The following is a 23,393-nucleotide window of genomic DNA, read 5'->3' on the forward strand; positions in this document are numbered from 1 at the left end:
GTTCTTCAGATAAGCAGGATGCGCTTCCAGTGGGACTGGCTATGCTTGGGTGTCCTGATAATTAGCTCAGTAACTGCAGAAATTGAAAATGAAGAAAATCAGGATACAGATGTTGAAGCAGAGGATTTTGACAAGCAATCTGAAGATGGTAATGTTGACAAAGATAAATCTTCTTTGGAGGTAAGATTACAGATATCTTTAAATTAATGTTGTTTAATTTTAAGATACATATAATTAATACAGAAATTGATAGACAAATGCATTTTAAAAAGAGGAAGTTACACATGTTTGACAGTTCAGGTAGCTGGTGTCAAACCCCCCAAACTGAGATTTTTTTTTTTCCAGTTTTGTATGACACACAGGACAAGCTTTATGAATGAATTTGCTATGTCAAAATGAAAAATCAGATTTCCTGCCTGTTGTGGATAGTCATTTAGAAAGCCCTAGTAGTRTATGCTTCAGTTTAGACTGGATCCTTTAGTTTCAAGTCATCCTTGGTAACATACCTTGCAGCCTAATAAGCATTTATAGAGAAGAAAGCTGAAGCAAGTGCTTGGGCTTGTTCCGATTTTGACTTCAGAACAGGTTTCCTGGTTTTATCAGTCACAACTGCCTTTCTTGAATCTTTTTATTTATTTATTCCCAGAAGATCTTCCAGAATTATTATTCTCTCTGCTTCGTAAATACGGACAATGTTTTTTTTTAACTGAGCAGCCCAACTATAATGTCTCAGGTAGAAAGGGTAGAGAGAGCGGGGAGAATGGAAAATGTGGATAGAAAGAAATAGGGAAGAAGTGCAAGCTCACTAAATTTTCTAGTTTTTTCTGTGCCTCCCCACCCCCTAGATTTGTAATTTATCTTTGTTCTTCTGGAGCTGCGTAAATGCAGGGGTAGATTGTCTTTTTTTTTTTACAAGTTTTTGCAGATATATGTTCAAACTGAGAAGACTTCCAACCTCTCAATTCTGTTGAAAAATGAAAGGACAATCCAGGCATTTTCTTCTACAGACATGATTAGTTAGCTTAGTAAAACTTAGATATCTAAAGATCCTGTACTATATTTCAGCTTTATACTTCAAGTGTCCCCAGATAAGTTTCTTTGCATTATCAAATAGTGCAGACCTGCTATAGCATTCTCTTCCCTTCTTCTAAAATAATAAGAAATAAATTTTATTCCTGTTCAAATAGTATGAATTTGAGTGTTTGTTTTGTCTAAAATACTTGCCATTTAATTCCTCTTCTGATGTAAGTTTAAAGTTATTTGGCATATCTTTGGCATCACTATATTATATTAGAGCTTCAGTACAGCAGGGCCATGAAACTACTTCCTGTAAAATTTGTTATGGAATCCTAAGCATCAAGCATAAGATGATGTGACAGTACTTTGATTATGAACTTTGAACACAAAAAGCAGATTTTGTACAGCAGATTTTGTACTCTATGGATGATTTTATCATAGTATCTGAAACTTTCTGCAGGAAACTTTCTAAGATGTTAATTTGTTCCCTATGTCTATCTGCACAGCAAAAGGAGGAAAAATAGTAATTATATAGTATTCGTTTGAGCTCTGTACTTTTTCTAGTAGGAGAACCATGATCTAGTTTTCAAAAATCTGGAAAAGAGAACGAATTTTTCTTATATCTGAAAGTGAGGTTAAAACTAACCTACTAGCCTCTGTTATCATTATTAACATGCCACTGGAAATGAAACTGTCAAATTCCTCTATCTTTTAAGGGTCCTTGCCCTGAGCCTTGGTTTATTCCTCTGCTATTTACCATTGTCTCTTGGTCACATGGATGCTTCATGCCTGAGAAATTCCTCACTGTTGGAGGATGCACCCGAACTATAGAAATGGTGGGGGTAGGGGAGAGGGTGAGCGTCTTACTCTATTAGATGTTTAGCCAGGCAGACTACTTATGGAGGCATGACAGTGTTTTTCAATTGAAAAAGCATAATTTATTTATTAGAGCGTGTATCTTTAAATGATTTTTAGGTTGTGTACCAGACTCCAAAGCCTACTGGGGATGTATACTTTACAGAAACCTTTGATGGAATATTGGCTGGGTGAGTAGTGCCTTGAAAGAATTGTAAATTTACAGTTTTAATAGTTTAACTTAAAATGTCAGGAATTTTTTCTGTTTGTTTTTCTGCTAGTATCTTTATCGAAAGTAATTTTTATAGGGGGTTAGAATTGGAATAATACTGGGTAATACTTAATTGGATAATACTTGTTCTGAATACTTCTTAATGTTAAGCTGAGCAGTTAACATTTCAGGTATGTTGCTATCTTTATGATGTATTAAAGTGTTTAACAGACTGTGTTTGTGAATATTAAAAATAATGGGACGTAGAGATTTAGTTGAACTACCTCCAAGGTGTGAATAATACTGCCATCACACTCTAGTAGCATACCAAGTCAGAAACTGCTAGCAAACTCTTTCTTCCTCTTTGTGTGTGCACTGGTTGTCTTCACTGTTTATAACAAGGTGGTACCTTCAGCATTACAGATGTACCTCCTTTGGAGAAGACTTTCTTTAGCAGATATTTTTCATTAATTTATTATATTGCTTTCCATATGCTACTTCATGCTGTCAAAAAGAATTAGATGTTTGTATGATTAGTGAAGTTTGGCCACACTGCATTAATATTTTAGCAAAATCTTCAGGTTTAACCCAGCAATTTTTAAGCCAGAAATTTTGGTCTTGTCTGCATCTTACAAGTCATCTTCCAACAGTGTGGAAATGAAGGTGTAACTGCTACTGCATCACTTGTGTTGCTCGATGAAAAGCTAAATATTGTCATTTACAATCATTTAGTGTCATTTACAGTACACTGTAAATAAGAGTGAATATGATGTGTATATGTTACTTTCTATTTCTAGAATAGACTTACTACTTTTAGTTGGAAAAGTTCGATTTCAGTCCTTTTTCTAGCTCAAATGTGAAGTGAGTTGTATACCAAAGGAAAACAAAGAAGTGTCTTGTAACTATCTACATCTGTGTGATCAATGATTTTCTTTTTTGGATCAAGTCAAGTTAGCATACAGTTACTGGCACAGTTTAGATAATTGTGCATCCACATAGAAGCCACGAATAGTAAAAATGTCATTAGTAAAAGTTGGTGTGATCAGGTGTTAGGTACTTTGTTCCTGTGAGAAAAACTCGAAATGCTTTATGGCTGGAATGTGAATGAAAGTCTATGCTTTTTAATGATAAATAAGATCTTTTTATTAGCGTGCTTTTTCTCTGTCCACTTTGCTACTGAACAGGACTTTGCAGGACCTATCTCCTGCTTTGTGAAGAATCATGAAAAAAAAGGTATTTTTGAATGTTATCAGAATTAAGGAACGAAATCCAGCTCTTTCCTGAAGAGCAAGACAGAGAGGTGAAAGGAGAAGCAATACGATATATTCATTATGGTAGAGCTTAAGATTATGGTAACTCAGACACAGAGTGTGTCTGACCTCCAGTGAGAAGACGAATATGCAATAGCTGTAGTAGTGAGGTTATACTGTCATGAGACATGTATATCTCTTGGGGATGCACAATATAAGCTCTAAACAAAATAGCATGGTAGTAGGCAACAGTAACTTAATAAATTGAGACTAACTCCCTTTTTTCCAGTTGTGTTTCTAGTCTACTCCCTTCTTCTATATAGTGAGAGGGAACTTCAGTCCACTTCACATGATTTTTTATTTATCTTTTCTTTAATGTTTTTCTCATTTTTGTTACAAATGTTTGGACCAAATATAATAAGAGAATAAGTTTTTTTTTTWAAAAAAAAATCTCATCAAGTCTAGTGATAGATCACTTGAATGAATTTGTAAGTGTAAGAAATGCAATCGGAGAGCAATCATGATTATAGGAAAAATGATTTAAAAGAAAATGTGAAAAAGGTAGTTTAAAAATAACAAAAAGCTTAACAAAACTTAAGTGGGATACTTCAAATGCATTGATATCATTCATCTCATTGGAGGTGTGAAAATTAGCTTATCTTCTTACTGCATCAAATATCCGAAGCTTTAGATTCACTGTTTGGAATTTCTTGGTCTAGCTGTACATAGTTGATATAAGAGTAACATACTTTGTTGTGAAAGGCTACTAATATATGTATATTTTTTAATTTGTGTATAGTATTACTTGTTAGGAACAACCAAACTGGAGCAGTTTCTGTGCTGCCAGAGTATAGGGAACTAAGATTTGAGAAAGTAAGCAGCTTGTTGCCTTTATCTTTCTTAAAAATAGAAGGAAGGGTGCAAACTGGTTAGGTCAATCATTAGAGTAGAGTAGCTTTTTGGGGGAATGGGCAGTGTGGCTTTGTTTGTTTGTTTGTTTGTTTGATAAAGTTTGTAGACTTAAAAAGCTTGTGCATGGCTTCTATAAGTTTTATTTCCTCATCGGTCTTTCTCCTGGAGGACAAAGGTCTAGTTTGCCATTTATATTGGGAAGCGTCTCCAGAATCTTTTTAACAGTGAACAAATATGGCTGAAATTCAATCAGGAAATACAGAAATACATCCCTGCAATGTTCCTGCAGAGGGTAGTTCAGAGTGAATGAAAACAGTTCTTTACAGAATTCACAATGAGAGTATAATACTGTGATTTGATACAATAAAGAGTGAGACAGCAGTGCTGAACGTGTAGTTCAGCACAGATTCACTATATGGCCAAATGAGGGTGATCTGGCTTTTTTCCCACTCTTCCCCCCTCTGCCTTTTTTTAATCCAGATGAATGCTGTGTGCACGAGTGGGTTTTTTTCTCTCTCCCTTTTTGGTAAGCTGAATTTGATAAGCTGAGTCTGTCTTGTTCATAGCATCAAGGTTGCTCGGGAGTTTGTCTAGCTTGGGATCCCCCCTCTATGTAATAAAATAGAAACTGATTAGCGCATAATTGCGTTTGTCATTGAATGCTTTCAGCTCTTCCCTTCCTCCTCTGCTATGCACGTGCACTGTTACTGTCAAATAGTACTGAGGTTTATTTGGGTGATTGTTTTCTTTCCTTGTCAAACTTGCAGTTTTTTCACTTAAATTTTGCTATTTTCTGTTTATTTTTGATGCTGTATGCTTTTGTATTATTCTTATGCTCATATAATATTCTTATGGACTATCAATCTCAATATTTTTATAAGACTAATTTATTTGGAATAATGGAATAATTTGGGAGTTATAATTGTATATTCATTAAATTTCTTAGGAAGTATTCCAAAATCAATGTTATACTAGACTATTACAATTTTTCCTAATTATTTTTCATGTTCTTTAAATTGCAAAAAGGTCTAGGATTCTGACTGTCAAAATTGCTGTTGTAGATTCACATCCTAGAAAGCTATTGCTGTTTTTCCTTGTTTGAAAGGATTTTGCACATCTATTTGCATAGATAATTAAATGACTAATACACTTCTTGTTTTTAGGTGGGTGTTGTCTAAAACCAGGAAAGAAGACACAGATGATAACATCGCAAAGTATGATGGTAAACATTTTAATGTTTACTACCACTATGTGATTTCTGATACGCTGTTGCTTTTTAAGAAACAACTATCCTTTACACTGCACTTTTAAAAATCAAAATGACATCGGCCAAAAAAGTCTTCACTTATGATTAGAAGGATCTTTGGCATGATGTAGTTTTCATTTTATACTCAAACTATGGAGATGGAATTTTAATTGTTTTTAATTTCTGAGAACTAGCAGCTAAAACTTTTTTTAAAATCAGTGATTCAACAGAAAAACGCGAACAATGGGTTTGTGTAGCATTCTTTTGTATTTTAGTGCTATTGAGCAGTTGGACTTCAAGGGAGACGAGGCTGAGCTTCAGTAATTCTTTTATTTATTCTGGTAGAATTATCAGTAATAAATTATTATTTAATGCTTAACTTTGACACTACATTTCTCCCCTGCTTTGGTAACTAATATCTGTTATCAACTCTGCTTTCAGGATGGCTGCAACTTCTTGACTTCAGCTTACATTCTATTTTCAAAGACTGTGTGTGTTTTTGTTTTAGGAAGATGGGAAGTAGAAGAGCTGAAAGAAAGCACAGTGCCTGGAGATAGAGGATTAGTGTTAAAATCAATGGCAAAGCATCACGCAATATCAGCTATGCTAATAAAACCATTTATTTTTGATAATAAACCTTTGATCGTTCAGTAAGTAATTTCTGTGCTTAACATTTTTGTTCTTAAAAACTTAAAGTCAAGAAGGTAATCTGAATTCTTGTAGAAAAAGACTTACATGTAACACTGACTACCATATCCTGAGATATCAAAACAGTAGATACGAAAGATTTAATATTCAGGTAAAAGGTGGTAACAAAAATGTTAAGAAATGACATTAAACTCTTACAGTATTTTGGCCAGAAACAAAAGGTTTTACAAAATGAAAAAAAAAAACTGATTAATTTTCAATCTTTCTCTAAAAAATCTAAATTACACTTAATTTGAGTACAGTGTTTCTACATTTACCGAATGTTTCAGGGTGGTTCAGTGAAAATGGCTTAAATCTTGCAGGTGTTGCAGCAATATCAGTGGAGCTCAGTGCACTTCCGACCTAGTTAAATTAGTGATCAGTGCCATGGCAATATGGCTGCATATTGTTTCTGATACTGAGACCTGCTTTGTTGTGTTTGTAGACACATATGGATAACTGCTGTGGCTAAATGTGGTGTGTAGTTCCAAAGATAGCACAGATTTTCTAGAACTCGGTTAGTTTCTGCTTCACTTTGATGCTTGTGCATTGGTCAATAACCCCTTGAACTTTTCTTTTTGGAGATACCAATTGCAGCAATTGTTACCATAGCTTTTTTTGATTGACACAACTGCTGAATTGGCTTGTGTGGTAACTGCAATCTTTTGGCCTTGTAGAAATATTTTCATAGCTGTGACTAATACAAGGATCAAGTGACTAATACATAAAATTAAGAACATATTCAAAATTTATAATTGGCAATTATAAATTAATTTGTCTTTTTAACTCCCTTTTTTCCTAGATACGAAGTGAATTTTCAAGAAGGCATTGACTGTGGTGGTGCATATATTAAACTTCTCTCCAGAAGTGATGACTTGGATCTAGTATGTCTTCTTGCTTAACATTTGCTAATAGTTGTTCATTTTGGGAATATGTAACTGTTCTTGTGGAATATCAATAAGAGAATAATTCATCCTATGCATCCTATACATCCTATATTCCTAAAAGCATCTAAAATATTTAAGCAGAAGATTGGGCAAGATTAATCATATACCTATGATTGATCATAAGTACACAAAACCTTCATAGTGTGCAGTTTTTATTGGAATATTTGATAGCATTTGCTTGCAGTAGTTTCCATTCATTTTAGTGAGAAAGTCATAGGCGATCTAAAATTATAAGTTAGTAAACTATTGAGATCTGGATTCACATAAGAAAGCTCAATGTGAATTTCAAAAGGTTAGAATGAACAGTGTTCTGTGTTTAATGTATTCCTCTGAGTTCTGCATGAGTAATACTATTTTAACTATTTATCTTAAACTCTTGAAATTTGATTAAATTTTATATCCAGGACAGAGGAGACTTATAACTGTTTAGCCTGATTTTTTGCAATAATACAAGCCATAGAATCTCAACTCATAATTCCTTAAGTAGTTTTTTACTGAATGATGTGTGACATGTCATCTTAGAAAAAGATCAAGACTTGGCTTTAGAAACTGCATATGATGAAGAATCTCTGTCCTCCGGGAGGCTGTGTCAGTGGTCAGCTATCCTAAGTTTAAAAAAATCAGTAAGAACTGTTATTATAGTGTTGTTGTACTTGAAATAACTTTCATATGAATAAGTATTAAAAATATGGGCTGTAGGAAAACTATTGGAGGCATGACAGGTTTCGTTGCAGAAAAATGTGTAGATAAGTAAAACTGATGTGTGATAGTAAAACTGAAAATTTATACTTTCTAAAGGAAGATGTAAGAGCAAGGCATTCAGCTCAAGTGATAAAGTATGGGATAATTATATCCTGCTTTGTGTCTGTATCGAAATGTAAGTTGCTATAAAGGATAGTAATTACCTTCCATCTTTTAGTGTAATGTATGTAGAAGGATATAGATGTCGGGGCATTGTTGTTGTTGTTGTTGTTGTTCCTGTGTGTGGTAATAAGCATTTCCACTCAGTGTAAGGATAATGTCTCAGTATATTTATGTTCTCATAAGAAGCTTAAGTGATCCTTCTGGTTAGTCAGATTTAGGAACAGAAGGCACTCAGCAGCTTCAGGGGTCTGTTCAGTACCTCTCAGAATTCAGCTTACTAGTTTTCAGTTTTAGAATTGGTATTACTGGAAACACCCTTTAGAAAATAATTAACTGCTGTATGCCACAACATGAAAGTAGTACCCATAGTGACTTCAGAAAATGTACAACATAACCCATGCCCAGCTTTCTTGCTTCTACAGGAATACTTTTTTGACAAAACACCTTATACTATTATGTTTGGACCAGATAAGTGTGGAGAAGACTACAAACTACACTTTATCTTCAGACATAAGAATCCTAAAACTGGAGAATATGATGAAAAACATGCAAAACGACCTGATGTAGACCTAAAAAAATTCTATTTGGACAAGAAGACACACCTCTATACTCTTGGTATTGTTTGATTTTATAAGCTTACATTAGAAAATAAATATTAAAAATCAGTTTCCGTCCACTGAAATTTTGTACCTGAGCTTGCTTTCTGTGTGTAATGATCTGTTCATTTGGGGGGGTGGTTGTCAAATAATGGTTTAATGACTGCAGAACATAATTGGCTCTGAAATGCTACAGCTTAATATTCAGTTACAGGAAAAAACATATTGCCCTGGCAAGCCTACCAGTGAGGAGCTGATTAGTACTTTCAGTACTTACTATGATAGAAAATCAAAAATTTTAAGAATAGTATTAAAAAAACAACAAATGTCTAATATTCTAGGAAGGTATCAGAGGAATTTATAAGAATTTAGTTAGATGTCCTAAGAATGCCAAATGCCACTCTTCTTCACGTTAGACGTCTCAGCAACGTTTCACCTGCAGCGATGTATATAAAGAGATGTTACTATGCTCTCTGAAGATAAATAAAATTGAGCTGTTTTTTACTGGGCTATTTTAATTTGTGTGGCATCTCTCTGTACCTATAAACAGTACGATAGAGCTAAAACTTTAATTTCTTGGACTTTTCCCCTTTTTCAAAAGTTTCAGGAAGAATGAACAGAAACATGAGGAAAAATGGGCTAAATGTTGTATACTGCAAATCCAATAAAATTAATTGTATTTTTGAACTAGCACTGGTTAATAATGAAAAACATGCTCAATTGATCTTCCATGGAAAAATGTGGTAATTTTAAAATAAATTAGGATAGTGTACCATAGCAATCTTTCCTTTTCTAGATAATAGGAATAAGTGAAACAGAATGACAGAAATGAAGAGGGGGGAAACAACAGATAATCCTTCCCACCTTACTATTTTTATTGTGAAGGAATGTTTTTTTTTCTCTGTTTGTGTGTTCATTTGAGATGATGATTGAAGATGCTTAAATTCAGATTGTATTTATTCCATTATAGTTATTAAAATAGAACAAATTGTTCAAGATTTGTTTTTTATTGTCCTTGTATAAAATTGGTAGAATTTTGGCCAAGTAGTAGGTTTTTGAATCTGTTAGAATATACTTGGATGTATTTCAGCTATTGAATTTCCTGGAGGTTTTATTTGTTCGGGGCCTGATGCTGAGCCCACAGCAGCAACATCATTTTATTGTGTCCAGGTCCAATACCTGATCTGAGTAGCGAGTCTGTCAGTGAGCAGCTATTTGTTATCCATCTAAGCTTGTGCATAGCATATACATCTTGTGCTAAAGGTATCTGTAAAATGTGTATTTCTTGCTTTTAATACATTTTTTTTCAATTTAGTGCTGAAACCAGATGATACATTTGAAATGTTAATTGACCAATCGGTTGTCAGTAAAGGAAGTCTTCTTGAGGATATGGTTCCCCCAGTAAACCCACCTAAAGAAATAGAGGATCCTAATGATAAGAAGCCTGATGACTGGGATGAGAGACTGAAAATTCCAGATCCCAATGCTGTCAAACCAGATGACTGGTAAGGAGATAAAACTATCTGTAGAAAAACACCTGAAAGATTTGACTGGGTGGATTTTGTTGCTGTTAGACTTTCGTTTGTTTTTGCTAATGACATGTTTTTCTACTAAAAAATACTTATGTTTGAAAATGTTTATAATTTGGGGGGTACAAGGACCTGATCATCTTCAAAAGAAATAAATACAAGTTATGTTTTCTGCTAATTTGTTTCAATCCTCTATTGTTGCAAGTAATACCTGAGATTACTTTAGCTGAAAGACTAGGAACACTTCTTTTACATTATTTTTTCCCCACCATCATATAATCTTTTATTTACATTCAGTGATTTCTACTTATATCCTTCTGTGTGAGGTAGAGAGCTCGTATAGTAACTGAGGAAGAAAAGAGAAAAAGCAGGAAAATACATCTGAAATCCACCAGCTGACAGCAGCAATTTGTGGACTAACTAGTGCCTTTTAACTATGTACATATAACTTCTAATATTAAAGAAACAGAATTAGATGCCTAATTTTCATGGTGTATATGTCTAATTCTGTTGTGCCATTGAAAATTATCCCTTTCATGTTAGTTACAGTCCTCTGAACTGAACTTTGGTTCAATGTCAGGTTGCTGTATTTTATAATATCACTCTGTAATTGAAGGGATGAAGATGAGCCTTCCAAAATAGAAGATCCTGATGCTGTTAAGCCTGAGGGATGGCTTGATGATGAACCAGAGTATATTCCAGATCCTAATGCAAAAAAACCTGAGGACTGGTAAGAACTTAGTCTGATAAGTACAGGTCTGTTAATGTATCTTGTATTCTCTGTAGCAAATTATGATTTGTGGATCAGAACTTCAATCCACATTTCACCTTACTTTGACATAGCCAGCTGGAATTTTTTAAGGTGTGATCAAATATTTGTTGATTTTGGGGTGGGGGGGGATTGTTTTTAGAAAACTGTGAAAATGTCAATAATTGCCTTTTGTTATTTCTGAAGATATAAAAGAGGGAATACCAGAGATGCCTCTGAAGGAATCTGCTACAATGATAAAACATAAAACACTTTAAGCTGATACTTAAATATTGTATGGTGGTCCAGGTGGTGTAAGCATCTTACAGAGAAGTGTTTCAAGCTACCTGCAGATTTGAGAATATAATTGCATTCAATTATGCTGTGATAGTTCTGAAAATAAGGTCTTTAAAAAAATCTTCAGCACTCTGAAAATACATGCTCATTAAAAGTAAAGCATGCAAGCAAAATTCTGAAGTTTTAACAAAATATATATGGATTCCAATTTCACACTGACTGTTAGCATTCAAATTGGTCTGAACTGAATATTTGTCAGTCGCTTGTAACCCTTTTTTGTAGGGATGAAGAAATGGATGGTGACTGGGAAGCTCCTCAGATCCCAAATCCCAGGTGTGAGACTGCACCTGGTTGTGGTCAATGGGTGCGTCCCATGATGAATAATCCAAACTATAAAGGAAAATGGAAACCACCTATGATAGATAATCCTAACTATCAGGTAATAACAATACTATATTTTGTTATTAAAAGGTACAGAGTTTAACAGAATAGGCAGGTCAAAGTGGTACATTGATCTGGGCTTTTCTACAATATACTTTATAATGAGTCTGAACACCCTCACTAAACATCTTGAGCCTATTTTCAATTTAATTTGCCTTTCTTTCTCTCTCTTTTTTTTTGTTCAGTATACTGGAAAATTGTAATGCTTCCTGTATTTAAAATAAATCATATTAAAAGTTGCTTTTACTGGTACTACTTTGTTAATATGCTCTCTATATTTCTATTTGAGAATAAATAAGCTTTATTTATAACTACTATTGAAACAATTTTTCATATTTATAAGATGTCCTGCAAAAAGAATATTCAAATAGTAAATTCAAAGAAATACAGGACATTGGAGATTTTAAATGTCTGTTTTGTGGAACTGAAATACTAAATTCAAAAGGGACAAGCACACTTTAACTAATTGTGTCTTAGGGTTTGTGAATTATGTTATCATTTAATAGAATAATTCAATTTTTTTGGTAGGATTTTGGAATGGGGGGTTACTTTAAATGAACACATTTTACTATATAAAATAAAGAGGAAACCTCTCAGTAAGCAGACTGATGTTTGTGTAGCACCCCCTGCCTCTGACTCCTGAGATATGAGAGAGAATCAGTCTGAAATCAAAGAGCTCATTTGTGTTAGTTCTGTTCTGGGAGAATTTCAGTCTGATTTCTTTTAGCTTAAGATCCTAAGCAGGCTTTTAAAGAAAAGAGTGTATGGCTTTAAGCAATTTCCACAGGTATTCATAGGGCTGAATTTTCCTTCCTGAAAATATTCCCTAACACTTCTGGTAAAGTAGCTGTAAGTTTGTTTTACATATATCCTGATGCATTTATAATTTCAGAGTAAAGATTAACCCTATGTGCTTCCATTCACTTAGGATGTTGTTTTGAGGTAGTAGCTGTTTTCTCTCTAGAATTTAAGATGTTAACTTTAAAAGTTTGCCCTTCATTTTTAAGATTTCACAGTCGAATGATATTTTAGCAATTAGAATTTTATAGAAGTGAGTAGTGAGCCTTTTATTCTTTAGATACATATCAGCATAATTGACAAAGTGTTGGGAATGAGGACTACATGTACGTAGAACTTGAAAAGATCATATAGATCACAGAATGTAGTTCCCCTGCAATCTTAGGCCACTGTACAATAGACATTTAACCTGGAAGAGTCCATCACAGGCCACAGAATATTGACCAGCACCCTTAGGAAAATGTATAAGCTATATAGATGAACAAAAGCCGACACTATTTATTACACAAGGAGAAAATGAGGAAGAGGTAGTAGTTTTATCTTATTTTCTTGCAGTAGTAGGAAATTTGATGATTTATTCTAGGAGGCTGACAAAGACTGCTTAGGGTCAGTAGTACCAGGAGGAATAAAGATACATTGTATGCTTGGTACTACTGTAGCCCTGTATGGACCTAAAATTTTGAACTTAAATTATAATCAGTCTGTTCTAAGCCAGAAAATTGAGATCCATCTGTCAAAATTCTACTGGCTGTTGCCCATTTTACTTTTGTGAGGGCTTAACACTACCTCTTTCCTTTTTGAATAGTGCATTTAAAGTAGTCAGAGAGTACTAATTGTTTTACTGTGTATTTCACAGCCTTTTAAAAATTGAAGTAAAAGTAATATGATTTTACTTTTTTTCCTTTTCTTTTTCTGTTTTTTTTTTCTTTTCAAAGGGAATCTGGAGTCCTCGAAAAATTTCTAACCCAGACTATTTTGAAGATCGTCACCCATTTGAGATGACCACTGTCAGTGCTATTGGTTTAGAGCTCTGGTCTATGACATCAGATATCTACTTTGATAACTTCATTATATGCTCGGAAAAAGAAGTAGCAGATCGCTGGGCAGCAGATGGCTGGGGCTTGAAGAAATTAGTTGCAAGTGCTAACGAGGTATAAACTATACGGTGTTCTGGTAACCAAACGTATTAAGGAAGAAGTGGTATTGGAAGAATTTTCTGTTAATACTCACAGAATATTAATTTATCTACAATTAATAACTTTTGCTGAGCAACTATAGTAGTTTTTCTCTGTTTGACTTTGTAGCTTTTCCAAATCAATATCCTTCTGAAATTAAAACACTTGTCCGGAACACCTGGTATGAATAGTATGAGCTGTTTACACTTTGTTTTCCCCATAACTCCTTTATATGTGTTTTTTCTCTCCAGAGATGGATAAACTATGGGGTGTTTCTGTGTTTAAAAATTCTAGGCCTTTGGCTGCTTGGATGTGTATTATGCAGCTCTGAAAATGCACCTATGTTTGTGCTATGTCTGTTCTTGTGCCCATATGTGTGTATCCACGTTTCGTTGTGCTGCACTTGTGCAACCACTACAGTTTGTGTGGATCTCTTTACACTACAGGGTGAACCCAGTCTAATATACGTGATCATGAGCCCCTCTAGTGGCTGCTTTTACTGACTATGCTTTCTTTCTAAAGGTCCTCAATTTTTTGATTGAGTGGCAAGAATAGTGCTCGGGAGGTGGGAAAGAAATGATGTGTTAGAGACAAATAGGCCCAGTCCCTGACAACTGTTCTTCACTGCAAAAGTGATGAGCAAGGACTGTTGGCATATCTGTCCCTGTAGCTAGGGAACTACCTTCTCTCACAACCTTGCCCTTCTGAAAGCTTTGTTCTCATGTTGGAACCTGCATCTATAGCTGTACACACAACTGCAAAAGCTGTTCCCTGAGTCCCCTGTGCCTCTCAGCTTTCCTACTTCAGTTGTTGATATTTCCTTTCCAGCTGCCCAACTGGACTGGGAAGCTGCCTGCCTCTCTGCAGTATAAATCAGAACTGGGCTGGGAGGGTAATTTACTCCTATAAAAATTCTCCTTTGAAGGAGAAAATGTGGTAGTACAGATGGAGCAAGAAACAGCTGTTCTGGAGACTGGCCCCTGCTCTTAGCTACTTTGGGAGCTTTCAGCTGAGCTAGCACAGTGTGGGGGAAGTGGAGTAGCTGGGGAGGGAGGAAAGTGTAATTTGTCAAGACTCTGAATGTTACTTTATGAAGTTGAGTAGGAGCCAGCCCTGGTTGCAGGTACCAGCTTTGTTCCTTTTTTACTATGACCTGTTTACGTTAGTATCTGCTATTCAGGGCATATGGATATGTGTAATCTGGTGAGTTGTTATGTCGTTATTACTGAGGTTCAGTATTGGTTTAGCTATTAAAACCAAAGGTAAAGAAGGGTTTTCTATGGGCAATATAAAGCCTAGAAAAATGAATACAGTGCACTTCAAACTTAGAAAAGTAGAGACCATTTTAAACACAAGTCCATTTATCCTGATTTTTTTAATTATTATTTTTATTTTATTTTTTATATATGCACAGCCTGGTATGTTCACTCAGTTGGTAACTGCAGCAGAAGACCATCCATGGCTTTGGGTTCTTTACATCTTGACTTTAGCTCTCCCTGTTGGTCTGGGTGTGCTGTTCTGTTGGCCAGCAAAGGTATGAGAAACTGGCTGACTTTTGTTGTTGTTCGATGGGGTTGGAGTAGGGTGTTTTTTTGTTTTGTTTTGATTTGGTTTTTGTGTGTGTGTGTGGGGAGGTAACTTCTAGAGTATAAAACAGTATAAAACTTGCAGAATCTTAGTGTTTGTGCAACAACATGACCTTTTAATGTGCCATTAGTAATACTTGTTTAAGAATGAAACACGGAGGGTTTTGAAATCTGACTTTAAGTGTATATTGATTTTAAATGTGTTGTAGAAGATAGATGAAGATACTGACTTCAAAAAGCCTGAAATACCTAAGCCAATTACAAAGGGAGAGCTAGAAAAAGAGGGACAGGAGTTAGAAGATGATGAAGTAGAACTGGAAGAAGAAAAAGAAAATGAAGAAGAGATTGCTGAAGATGGTAAGATGAGCAACAGTTTGTGGTTTAACAAATATAGATGTGATTAGGATTAGATGATAGATTGTATTGCTAATAATTTTAACCGGTTGAAATCTAAATACATACAACCTGGGCCTTTCTTTTTTTTCCTTTGACAATCCTCAGCGTTACATGTCCAAAAACTTTTTGATAAATCGAAGCAGAAGTAGGGCCCTTTTCATTTTTTCTTCTCTCTGCAGAAATTAGTGTGTCTGCCAGGCTTTCTCCATTTTAATTATTTCATATCTTGAACATTCTTGAATGGTTCAGATGTCTGTACCTAAAATGGCTGAATTCATTTCCTGAAGATGTGTCCCAAATAGCTGTAAGTCCTTAACATACTATTTGTGTTTCTTCCTCCGTGGAAGAGTTGTACTCTGAATGGTTTTATTAGTTGCTACTTTTCAATAACTCTAAGTCTTGACAATCGAGTAGACTTGAAATCCTGAAGTCTGCTTTATCCCTTCTTGCATTATGTGTCACGTTTTAGCAATGCGTTGACTACTTGCAAAAATCTGTCCTGCCATGTCAAGAGAAATCAGTAATTTGGTAGGCTGAGGTATACCTTGGCGTTCAAGGATTTAACAAAATTATCTCATGTTACTGTATCAAATATAACTGAAACTATTAAACTGCAGTTTTGATTTTGTGTTAGCGTTTCCCTGAGTGCATAGTTATGAGTAAGAAAGGAATCACCTAACTTACAGTGCATTGTCTTGACTTCTGTGAGGATGTCCTTCGCATCTGCAAGATTCTGCCTCTTCATTTCTTCCTTGGTGAGAACAAAAAAAGTGACAAGTGACTGGTATCAACAGTAACAACTTACGAAGCATTGACTTCTTTGTTTGTTTTCCCGGTACTAACATTTTTTTTATGTTACTAACTTAAACTTTGTTTCTTGCCCATCTCTGTACCATATGCCACAAATACTGGTGACTTTCGGCTGTCTGACTTAAATTAATGCCTCATCAGGTGTTCCCATGCCAATACATACAGAATTTTGTACTTTGGGGTAATGATTGCCACATCAAACTTAGTCCAGCTCTCTTACCATTAGAGTCTTACCAAGATGTCAACAGTCTTCCTTATGCTACCTATTTTCTTTACATGAGCATCAGTTATAGGCACAGTGCTCTGGCATTTTAGCTTCCTACATCTTCCTTTAGATCATAATCTACTCAGCATACGTTTTGCTCCTGAATTAAAGAACCTCTTTTCTTTTACTGAGTCTTGATGCACATCACAGGTACTTTTTATGCTTAAGGCACTGCTGTCAGCAGGCCTGTCTGAGATACCTCAGTTCCAAAATTCTTCTGTTCATCCACTTCAAGAGATATTGTTGGTTTCCTTTCCTATAGCCCATTATATCCCTTTTTTATACCCTTGTCCTGGGTCCTGTTGAGTACTTGATATTCACTTTTATTGTGTTAAGAAACATTTTCTCCTTTTCCTTGAGCTTTTGAGATCTTTCAGTGTGTCTGTGTGTGTGTGTGTGTGTGTCTGTGTGTGTACGCATGAATCTTACTCTGCAGTGTAATTCTTACCTCTTTCTAATTTCCATTGACTTTCATCAAGCTAACTTTTGCTTCCCCAATAATGCAAAGATAGGAAAATAGTGGGTTGTTCTTCTAATATGTGAAATTACTGCTCACAACTTAAGAAGCTCTAATATCATAATCTTCATTCTTTATCAATATTCTGGTCCAAGATGAGAGTAGGAGCAAGATTTGAATGTCAATCATCCACTCAGGATGTTATTTGCCTTAGTAATCTTGTAAGAGTAGCCAGTTTACCTTGTAACCTGTGGACATGACTGGTCTCAAACATCTAGCAGACCAAGTCAGGTTGAGAAATTCRTACATCCCTCAGACTACCGACTGCATTTCTTTTTACATAAGGCATCTACTTCAACTGTCAAATTTTCACCTACCTTTTAGTACAGTGTTTGACTTGAGCAGGAGGGAAGCTTAATTTTTGTGGAGAATCTTAATTTGTAAATCGGCACTCGTCTGTATGACAGTTAATATGTTAAAGTATGTATTTGAGTGTTAGAAATATAGTCCAGGCAGTCACAGAGGAAAACTGTTTTTTGTTTTTAAGGAATTCTGTTTGGAACTATTGTTCATGATGTTTCAGCAGTTGGTTTCATTTTAGACCTTTGCATTTAGCTACTAAACTGAACTAACATACCTAACATGGCTAGTTTTTGTATAACTTCTCCAAGGGTTTCAGATAAATTCTAGGCTTCTAAGAGGAAGGGGTTACATATTGCTGTCATGTGAGTTTCTTGGTTTTTCTTTCTTTAAAAAGAATTGTTTAGCTTGCTTTTGCTTCCTGCTACCCTTTATATTTGTAGGTTGAAATCTTTTTTCCATCGCTCTTTTGCCTCTTTCTTATCTGAAAGCATGAAACACTTGTCTTCTGCTTTCCTCTGTTCTCCCTCACCTCTCCCCACAGAAAGAAGAGAGCTGGAGGAGACAAAAAGAGAGATGATGAAGGAAACAAAGCAGATGGGAAGGAAGGATCCTTCTTCAGGTAATGGAAAGGGGAAGTAATTACGGCAAGGGCTTGAAAATAGTCTCTTTCTCCTTGTTCCTTTGCTTCCTTGCTGATGATAGAACGGCAGACTAATAGATGCCAACCTTCAACAGATGTGGAAGCACGTTTCCTAACAGCTTTCTCAATATGGAATTCCTTCGTAGTCATTACCATTCGTTTTCTGGATCTGATGGTAACTGGGTTTGAGCACTTTTTATCATRTGGACTTATGAGAAATGGTACAGCTGCACATTTCAGAAGCACCTTTAGATTTTTTTTAGCTAAAATGAGAAAAAGCTGTTGGCAGAGTGTTCTTAAAGGGCGTTATCATTGGGATTTACTGCTTTGTTTTGTTCTATATTAATTTTTATCACAACACTGCTAAAGATAATATTCTGTTCTTAGCTAGTTCTTAGCACTTATTTGTTTTCTTGCTCTCCCTTTAGAAAAATATCCCACCAAATAAAAGTATCTTGCCAAGAAGTGTAATTTCTGTGTCAGAGTTGAATCCCTATTTATTAGGTTATATAAATTCAGCTATATTAATACCAGTTAAGTTCATTTTATACTAAATTAATAGTTTTAAATAGTATTATTATTCTCTTTATTCTGTTTCTGGATTTTGCTGCTTTTGATGTCTGAAACTCCTTTTTGTTTTTTCCTCCTGTATTGAAAATCTCGTGATTATAATAGGAGCATAAGTTTTGATTTATTTTTGCCATGCTGTTCTTTTAAGTGCTTATTTTTAGAACAGGCATCTTGGTCTACATCTCTCTTAAACCTGGACTGCTGGTCTTATTGACCTATTTCACCTTTTGGTTACACTAATCTGTCTCTACTGTTGTTGTTGTGGGTCAATTTATTGTCATTTACAATAGGTACTGATGGGAAAACTGATTTCTTAGAGGTAGCCAATTGTGCTGAGCTGTTTGATTCAACTTACTACTATACTATAGGTGAAAGTTCTTCACACTTCTGCAGCTGTTCCAGAAGCAAATTGTATTTCTTAGTAAGTGAGAGGTTTTCTAATTTTTGTCACCAGGAATTAGGATATTACAATTCTATGTGTCACAAACATTAAAATTTCTGTATGCATTTATTTGGGCTTTACCAAGCTGAAACAGTAAAAATTTGGTCTTTTTTCTTCTTTTTTTTTCTTTTTTTTTCACTGAAATAGTGTCTATCAGACATAGGTGTGATGTGACAAGGATAGCATAAGCAGAGGTAGTTATACTTTATGGCTATCACTACTATTTTTTTTTTTTTACAAAACTACTGGAAGACTGTTGTAAAATGCTGTCTATGTACTCTCTGTTGGATTTAGTTTACTTTTTGATGGAAAGTATTGCAAAAGGATATTGAAGGTTCTAGACATTCTTTCACTTTGAGACCCCAGTTTGATACAAGGAAGAGGCTTTTTAGATTCCAATAACTCTTTTGTGACTGCTGAGTTTTAGCCCCTATGATGAACATTAATGCTTAAAATGCAGACATGGGAATGCCATTTTTTATGTCCTGAGACACAAAGTGGAATTTAAAACAGTTGAATGCCTGGTATCCTTCAAAATACGAATAAGAAAGAGGGAGACAGACAGACCTCAGCAGGGCAATCTACGTGCTGATCAGAGAGGAGCCTAGAATTGCGAGACTCAGTGCATTCACTGCTTGCTGTGGGGTAGTGATGCAGCTTCACTAAGAAGGCAGAAAGTGCTTGTGTTGCTTGACACAACACAATGGGAATTAGAGAACAGAAACAGTGGGGTTTGCTCCCCTTCCTTTTAAAGGTCTAATTAAAACCAGGTCTCCTGAGTGCTCTAGCCACGAAGCAGTTCAGTAGCACAGAAAGCAGACTGCCTTTTGTGAGTAGTCTGCTCCTCCAAGTGCAAGAGGGACACGCTTGGAGTGTAAGCAGGGGGATAAGCACTGGGCTGCTTAGCCCTCAAGAGCTGTACAAGACTATGTGCCAGAGGATGTCCCTGCTGCTAAGGGCAGTTCCCTTACCCACCTTGGAAACCCAAGTCCTGACTGCATTGTCTAGTTGGCTGCCTAAGTCAGAATTTGGTCAGATTTGGCTTGCCCAAGTTTTCCTGTTTTGGACTTGGTCTTACAATTGTCTCATAYAATACTTAGATTTAAGGACTTCTCTAAAGGATGCCAACCTACGATCAACAACTGGTTGCAATTTTAGTTGGTCACTTACAAGTCTAAAGCCAGTATATGCTTATTGTGAAAAGAGGCTAGGCTGAAGCTGGTAAAACTGGATATTAAATCTGACAGTGATTCATTTACACTAATTCATGAGAATTATGCTCTCAGCATCACAGTGATGTTCTTAATGGATCATTGTAAACAAAACAGTTCATTCTAAAACTGAAATTACCTTCCTTTGTGTACTAGCATATGGAGATAATATATCTTAATATAGTTCTATATGTGAAATAAGATTAATTTCTGCCGCAGAAGGTGAAGGTGAAGGTGGTGAAGATACTGATGAAGAAGAGGAAAATGAAGTTGAAGATGGAAGCCAAGAAGGTGATAAATCAAATAAATCTGGTTCAGAAGATGAGGTGAGGTTTTCTTGTTTCCTGTGTTCTTCTTTCCCTTCTTTCCCTTGTCCAAAATCATACTTCAAACTAAGCACAGTTACCTGTGAGAGTTTTTCTTCTGTTGAGCCATAAACAAATCATGAGATGGGGATGTGTTTTTATTTGAGTTTAACTTCTATTATTTGACACTCAAACACGCCATTTGTACAGACATGTGAAACATGTAATGTAATTCATGTAATTCATGTAATTTTGTCTGGGAGATGATCTATTTATTGCAAAATTGATGTGTAGCCTAGGACTGATCATGTAGGTCTCTGTACATGAACCATTTTTACAAAAATGTAGTTTTTATAGGAGTGGAGTTTTAAACAAGTTAGGAAATTAATTAGATGTTTTGAAAATTTTGGATGTTGCAGTAGTGACCCAGTCTTTTCTTTTTATTATGCTACTTAACTGATGGAATGTTTGCTTCTGACTAGCCCTGCAGGAAGACCTGGGAAAATATCAGGCCTTCATTTTTTTTCTTCTTTTAAATTGCAAAATAAGATTTTAAGCCAAATGACCATATCTGTTTTGAATTCAGTACCTGTGGTTTTATTTTCTCATACAGAGTTAATCCAGTAACTGGATAGATCCTATAAAATGTTTTTCAGAAAATAAATTCTAGAATGGAATTTATATGCATGGTGTTATTAATAGTTGACTATTCATTGCCCTTCCATTTGGATACTCTCCTATGTCTAAAACATTTCAGATCCACCCACAGTATTTGTTAGTCATGTTCTGCTCATCACTACCTGAAAGATTTCTTTCTGCAGATGAGGGGAGCTCTTTAATGTAATGTCAGCTCCTCTTTATATAAAAAGTTCCCGTGTGAAGTTGAACTTTGCATGAAACGTCATTGTTTCAGTGCTGTATGTCTTTGCTACCCCTTAGTAATGTCTCTTGTTCCTGTAAGAAGCATTTATTTTCTTGTACATTTAGCCAGGAGTACAGTATCTGATGAGCCCATTAAGCTGCATGTGATTCTGTATAAAAGTAATACAAGACTGGAATGTGTTCATTCATTACATATTATCAGTCACAACAAGGTTATGTCTCTTGTGTTGGCATCTTCAGAATATGCAAGTGTTCATCATTAGTTAGTTCGTGACCTAATTTGGAGATGTCATCTGTACCATGTTGTCACTTTAGTGCCACGTTCTGTGAATTGTTCATTCTGAACCAGATACTTGCTGTGATGTGATGCAGGAAAGTGAGGAAGCAATGTGTTCTCTGAGAATGGAGTTCCTGTTGGAAAGACCTTCCATAGACATCTAAGCTAAACACTTAGATGAAACTAAGAAAACTGAGAAAAATGGACATCTGGATTGAGTAGCCTGTTTGTAGCTTCTCCAAGGAATGCAGTTTGAATGTTTTAAATGCTTCTTACTTAAGAAATTAATTTCTGACTTTGTTTTAGATGCACTATTCTCTTCCTTCTGAACACAGAAAAAGTCTTTTACCCACCTTATTTATCATTAGAGTAATATTGTGGAAAAAAATTCCTGTCAGTTAAGTGTTGTACTTAGTGATAATATGATGGGGGCAGAAGAGCGGATGAAAGTAACATACCAGTTTCAATAAATTAAAATTGATGCTGAAAATGTTAATGCTGAAATCCTTTTTCTTTCTTTCTTTTTTTTTTTTTTTTTTTTAATTTCAGATGAAAGAAGCTGATGAAGGCACAGGTTCTGGAGATGGTCCACTGAAATCAGTACGCAAAAGGAGAGTACGAAAGGACTAATTTTTTTTTTCCCAAGCTAGTGTTTTAGTGTTTTTAGAACTTGATAATAGTAACTTTTGGTATACCACTTCTGTAAGTTCCGGAGATTTGAAAGAAAAAATGGGACTCATTGCTACGTAGCCTCCTATTTTAATTCTCCAATCTCTTTAACCTTTCCAAACTTTCCTTAATTCCCTTTTTTAGGGAGAAATATCTGTGAAGAGTTAGCTAATGTTCTGAATTTAGAATAAAAGTGAAATGGCAAGTTGGCCACTGGATTTTAAGATAAATATTCTTAGAAAGTAGTTTGAGTTGGAGGTAAATTTTGACTATAAATATTTTTTAAAACATTAAAGGAATAAATTATATTTTTCAGCTCTAGTGCAAAAGTTGCTGTTTACACATTTCAGCTAAAGGGGGATGATAATCTAAGTGTAGCATCTGTAGCAGTTCATACTGCTAAGAGAAAAGGCATTTCTGTGCAGAGCTAAATGCAATAACATTGTTTTTTGTATGATTTAGTGCTAGTAATGTTTTTTGTTGTAAATTATTTCTTTCAGTTGATATTGTTATTTTGGTAGTTCCCTGTTCACTTTAGATATTCATTACAGTAATTTTTAAGAGGTGCTTTAAAATAAAATACTTACAGAACAAGTGGTTAACTGATGTCGCTTGTTTTACTCTTGAACGAAGATATCAAATCTACAGAAACAGTGATATACAGATGACTTTTTTGAAACTTTTTATAGTTCTTATGTTCCAAACCAGAATGGTATAGCCCCTATTTATAGAATTCTTGCTAAGTGTACATTGCCTCTTAAAAATATTTAATAATTCTTGCTTAACATGAAATGTATTAATACAGATAATTTTTGATGGATTAAGATTTTTTTTACAGGCATAAGTAATGGCTGTTCTCATAATATAGTTTAAATAAACTGCATACTGTACCATAACCTTCATTTTGTTTAAAGTTCAACTGTACATTTAAAAAACAATAAACTGCA

The 23,393-nt window shown here is 35.0% G+C and overlaps 1 protein-coding gene across 1 annotated transcript; it reads left to right on the forward strand.

Annotated features, from left to right (window-relative positions):
• Nucleotides 1-23,393, forward strand: CLGN (calmegin). Its single transcript, XM_085313221.1, has 15 exons — nucleotides 1-180; nucleotides 1,993-2,063; nucleotides 5,409-5,467; nucleotides 6,000-6,141; nucleotides 6,981-7,062; nucleotides 8,412-8,604; nucleotides 9,901-10,090; nucleotides 10,731-10,844; nucleotides 11,442-11,598; nucleotides 13,334-13,549; nucleotides 14,988-15,107; nucleotides 15,369-15,516; nucleotides 17,992-18,069; nucleotides 20,533-20,639; nucleotides 22,327-23,393. Exons 1-15 carry the CDS (start codon nucleotides 19-21, stop codon nucleotides 22,405-22,407), a joined length of 1,920 nt encoding a protein of 639 aa, XP_085169347.1. The 5' UTR covers nucleotides 1-18; the 3' UTR covers nucleotides 22,408-23,393.

This window comes from Rhea americana, unplaced genomic scaffold, assembly GCF_003343005.1.
Source record: "Rhea americana isolate MKP2758 unplaced genomic scaffold, rheAme1 scaffold_38, whole genome shotgun sequence".
Classification (NCBI taxonomy): domain Eukaryota; kingdom Metazoa; phylum Chordata; class Aves; order Rheiformes; family Rheidae; genus Rhea; species Rhea americana.

Excerpts from the sequence above, each read along its gene's own strand:
- CLGN (XM_085313221.1), top strand. The coding sequence starts at position 19 with ATGCGCTTCCAGTGGGACTGGCTATGCTTGGGTGTCCTGATAATTAGC. Across the intron at positions 6,142-6,980 it reads AATAAACCTTTGATCGTTCA|ATACGAAGTGAATTTTCAAG; the intron begins GTAAGTAATTTC and ends CTTTTTTCCTAG. Across the intron at positions 20,640-22,326 it reads AATCTGGTTCAGAAGATGAG|ATGAAAGAAGCTGATGAAGG; the intron begins GTGAGGTTTTCT and ends TTTTAATTTCAG.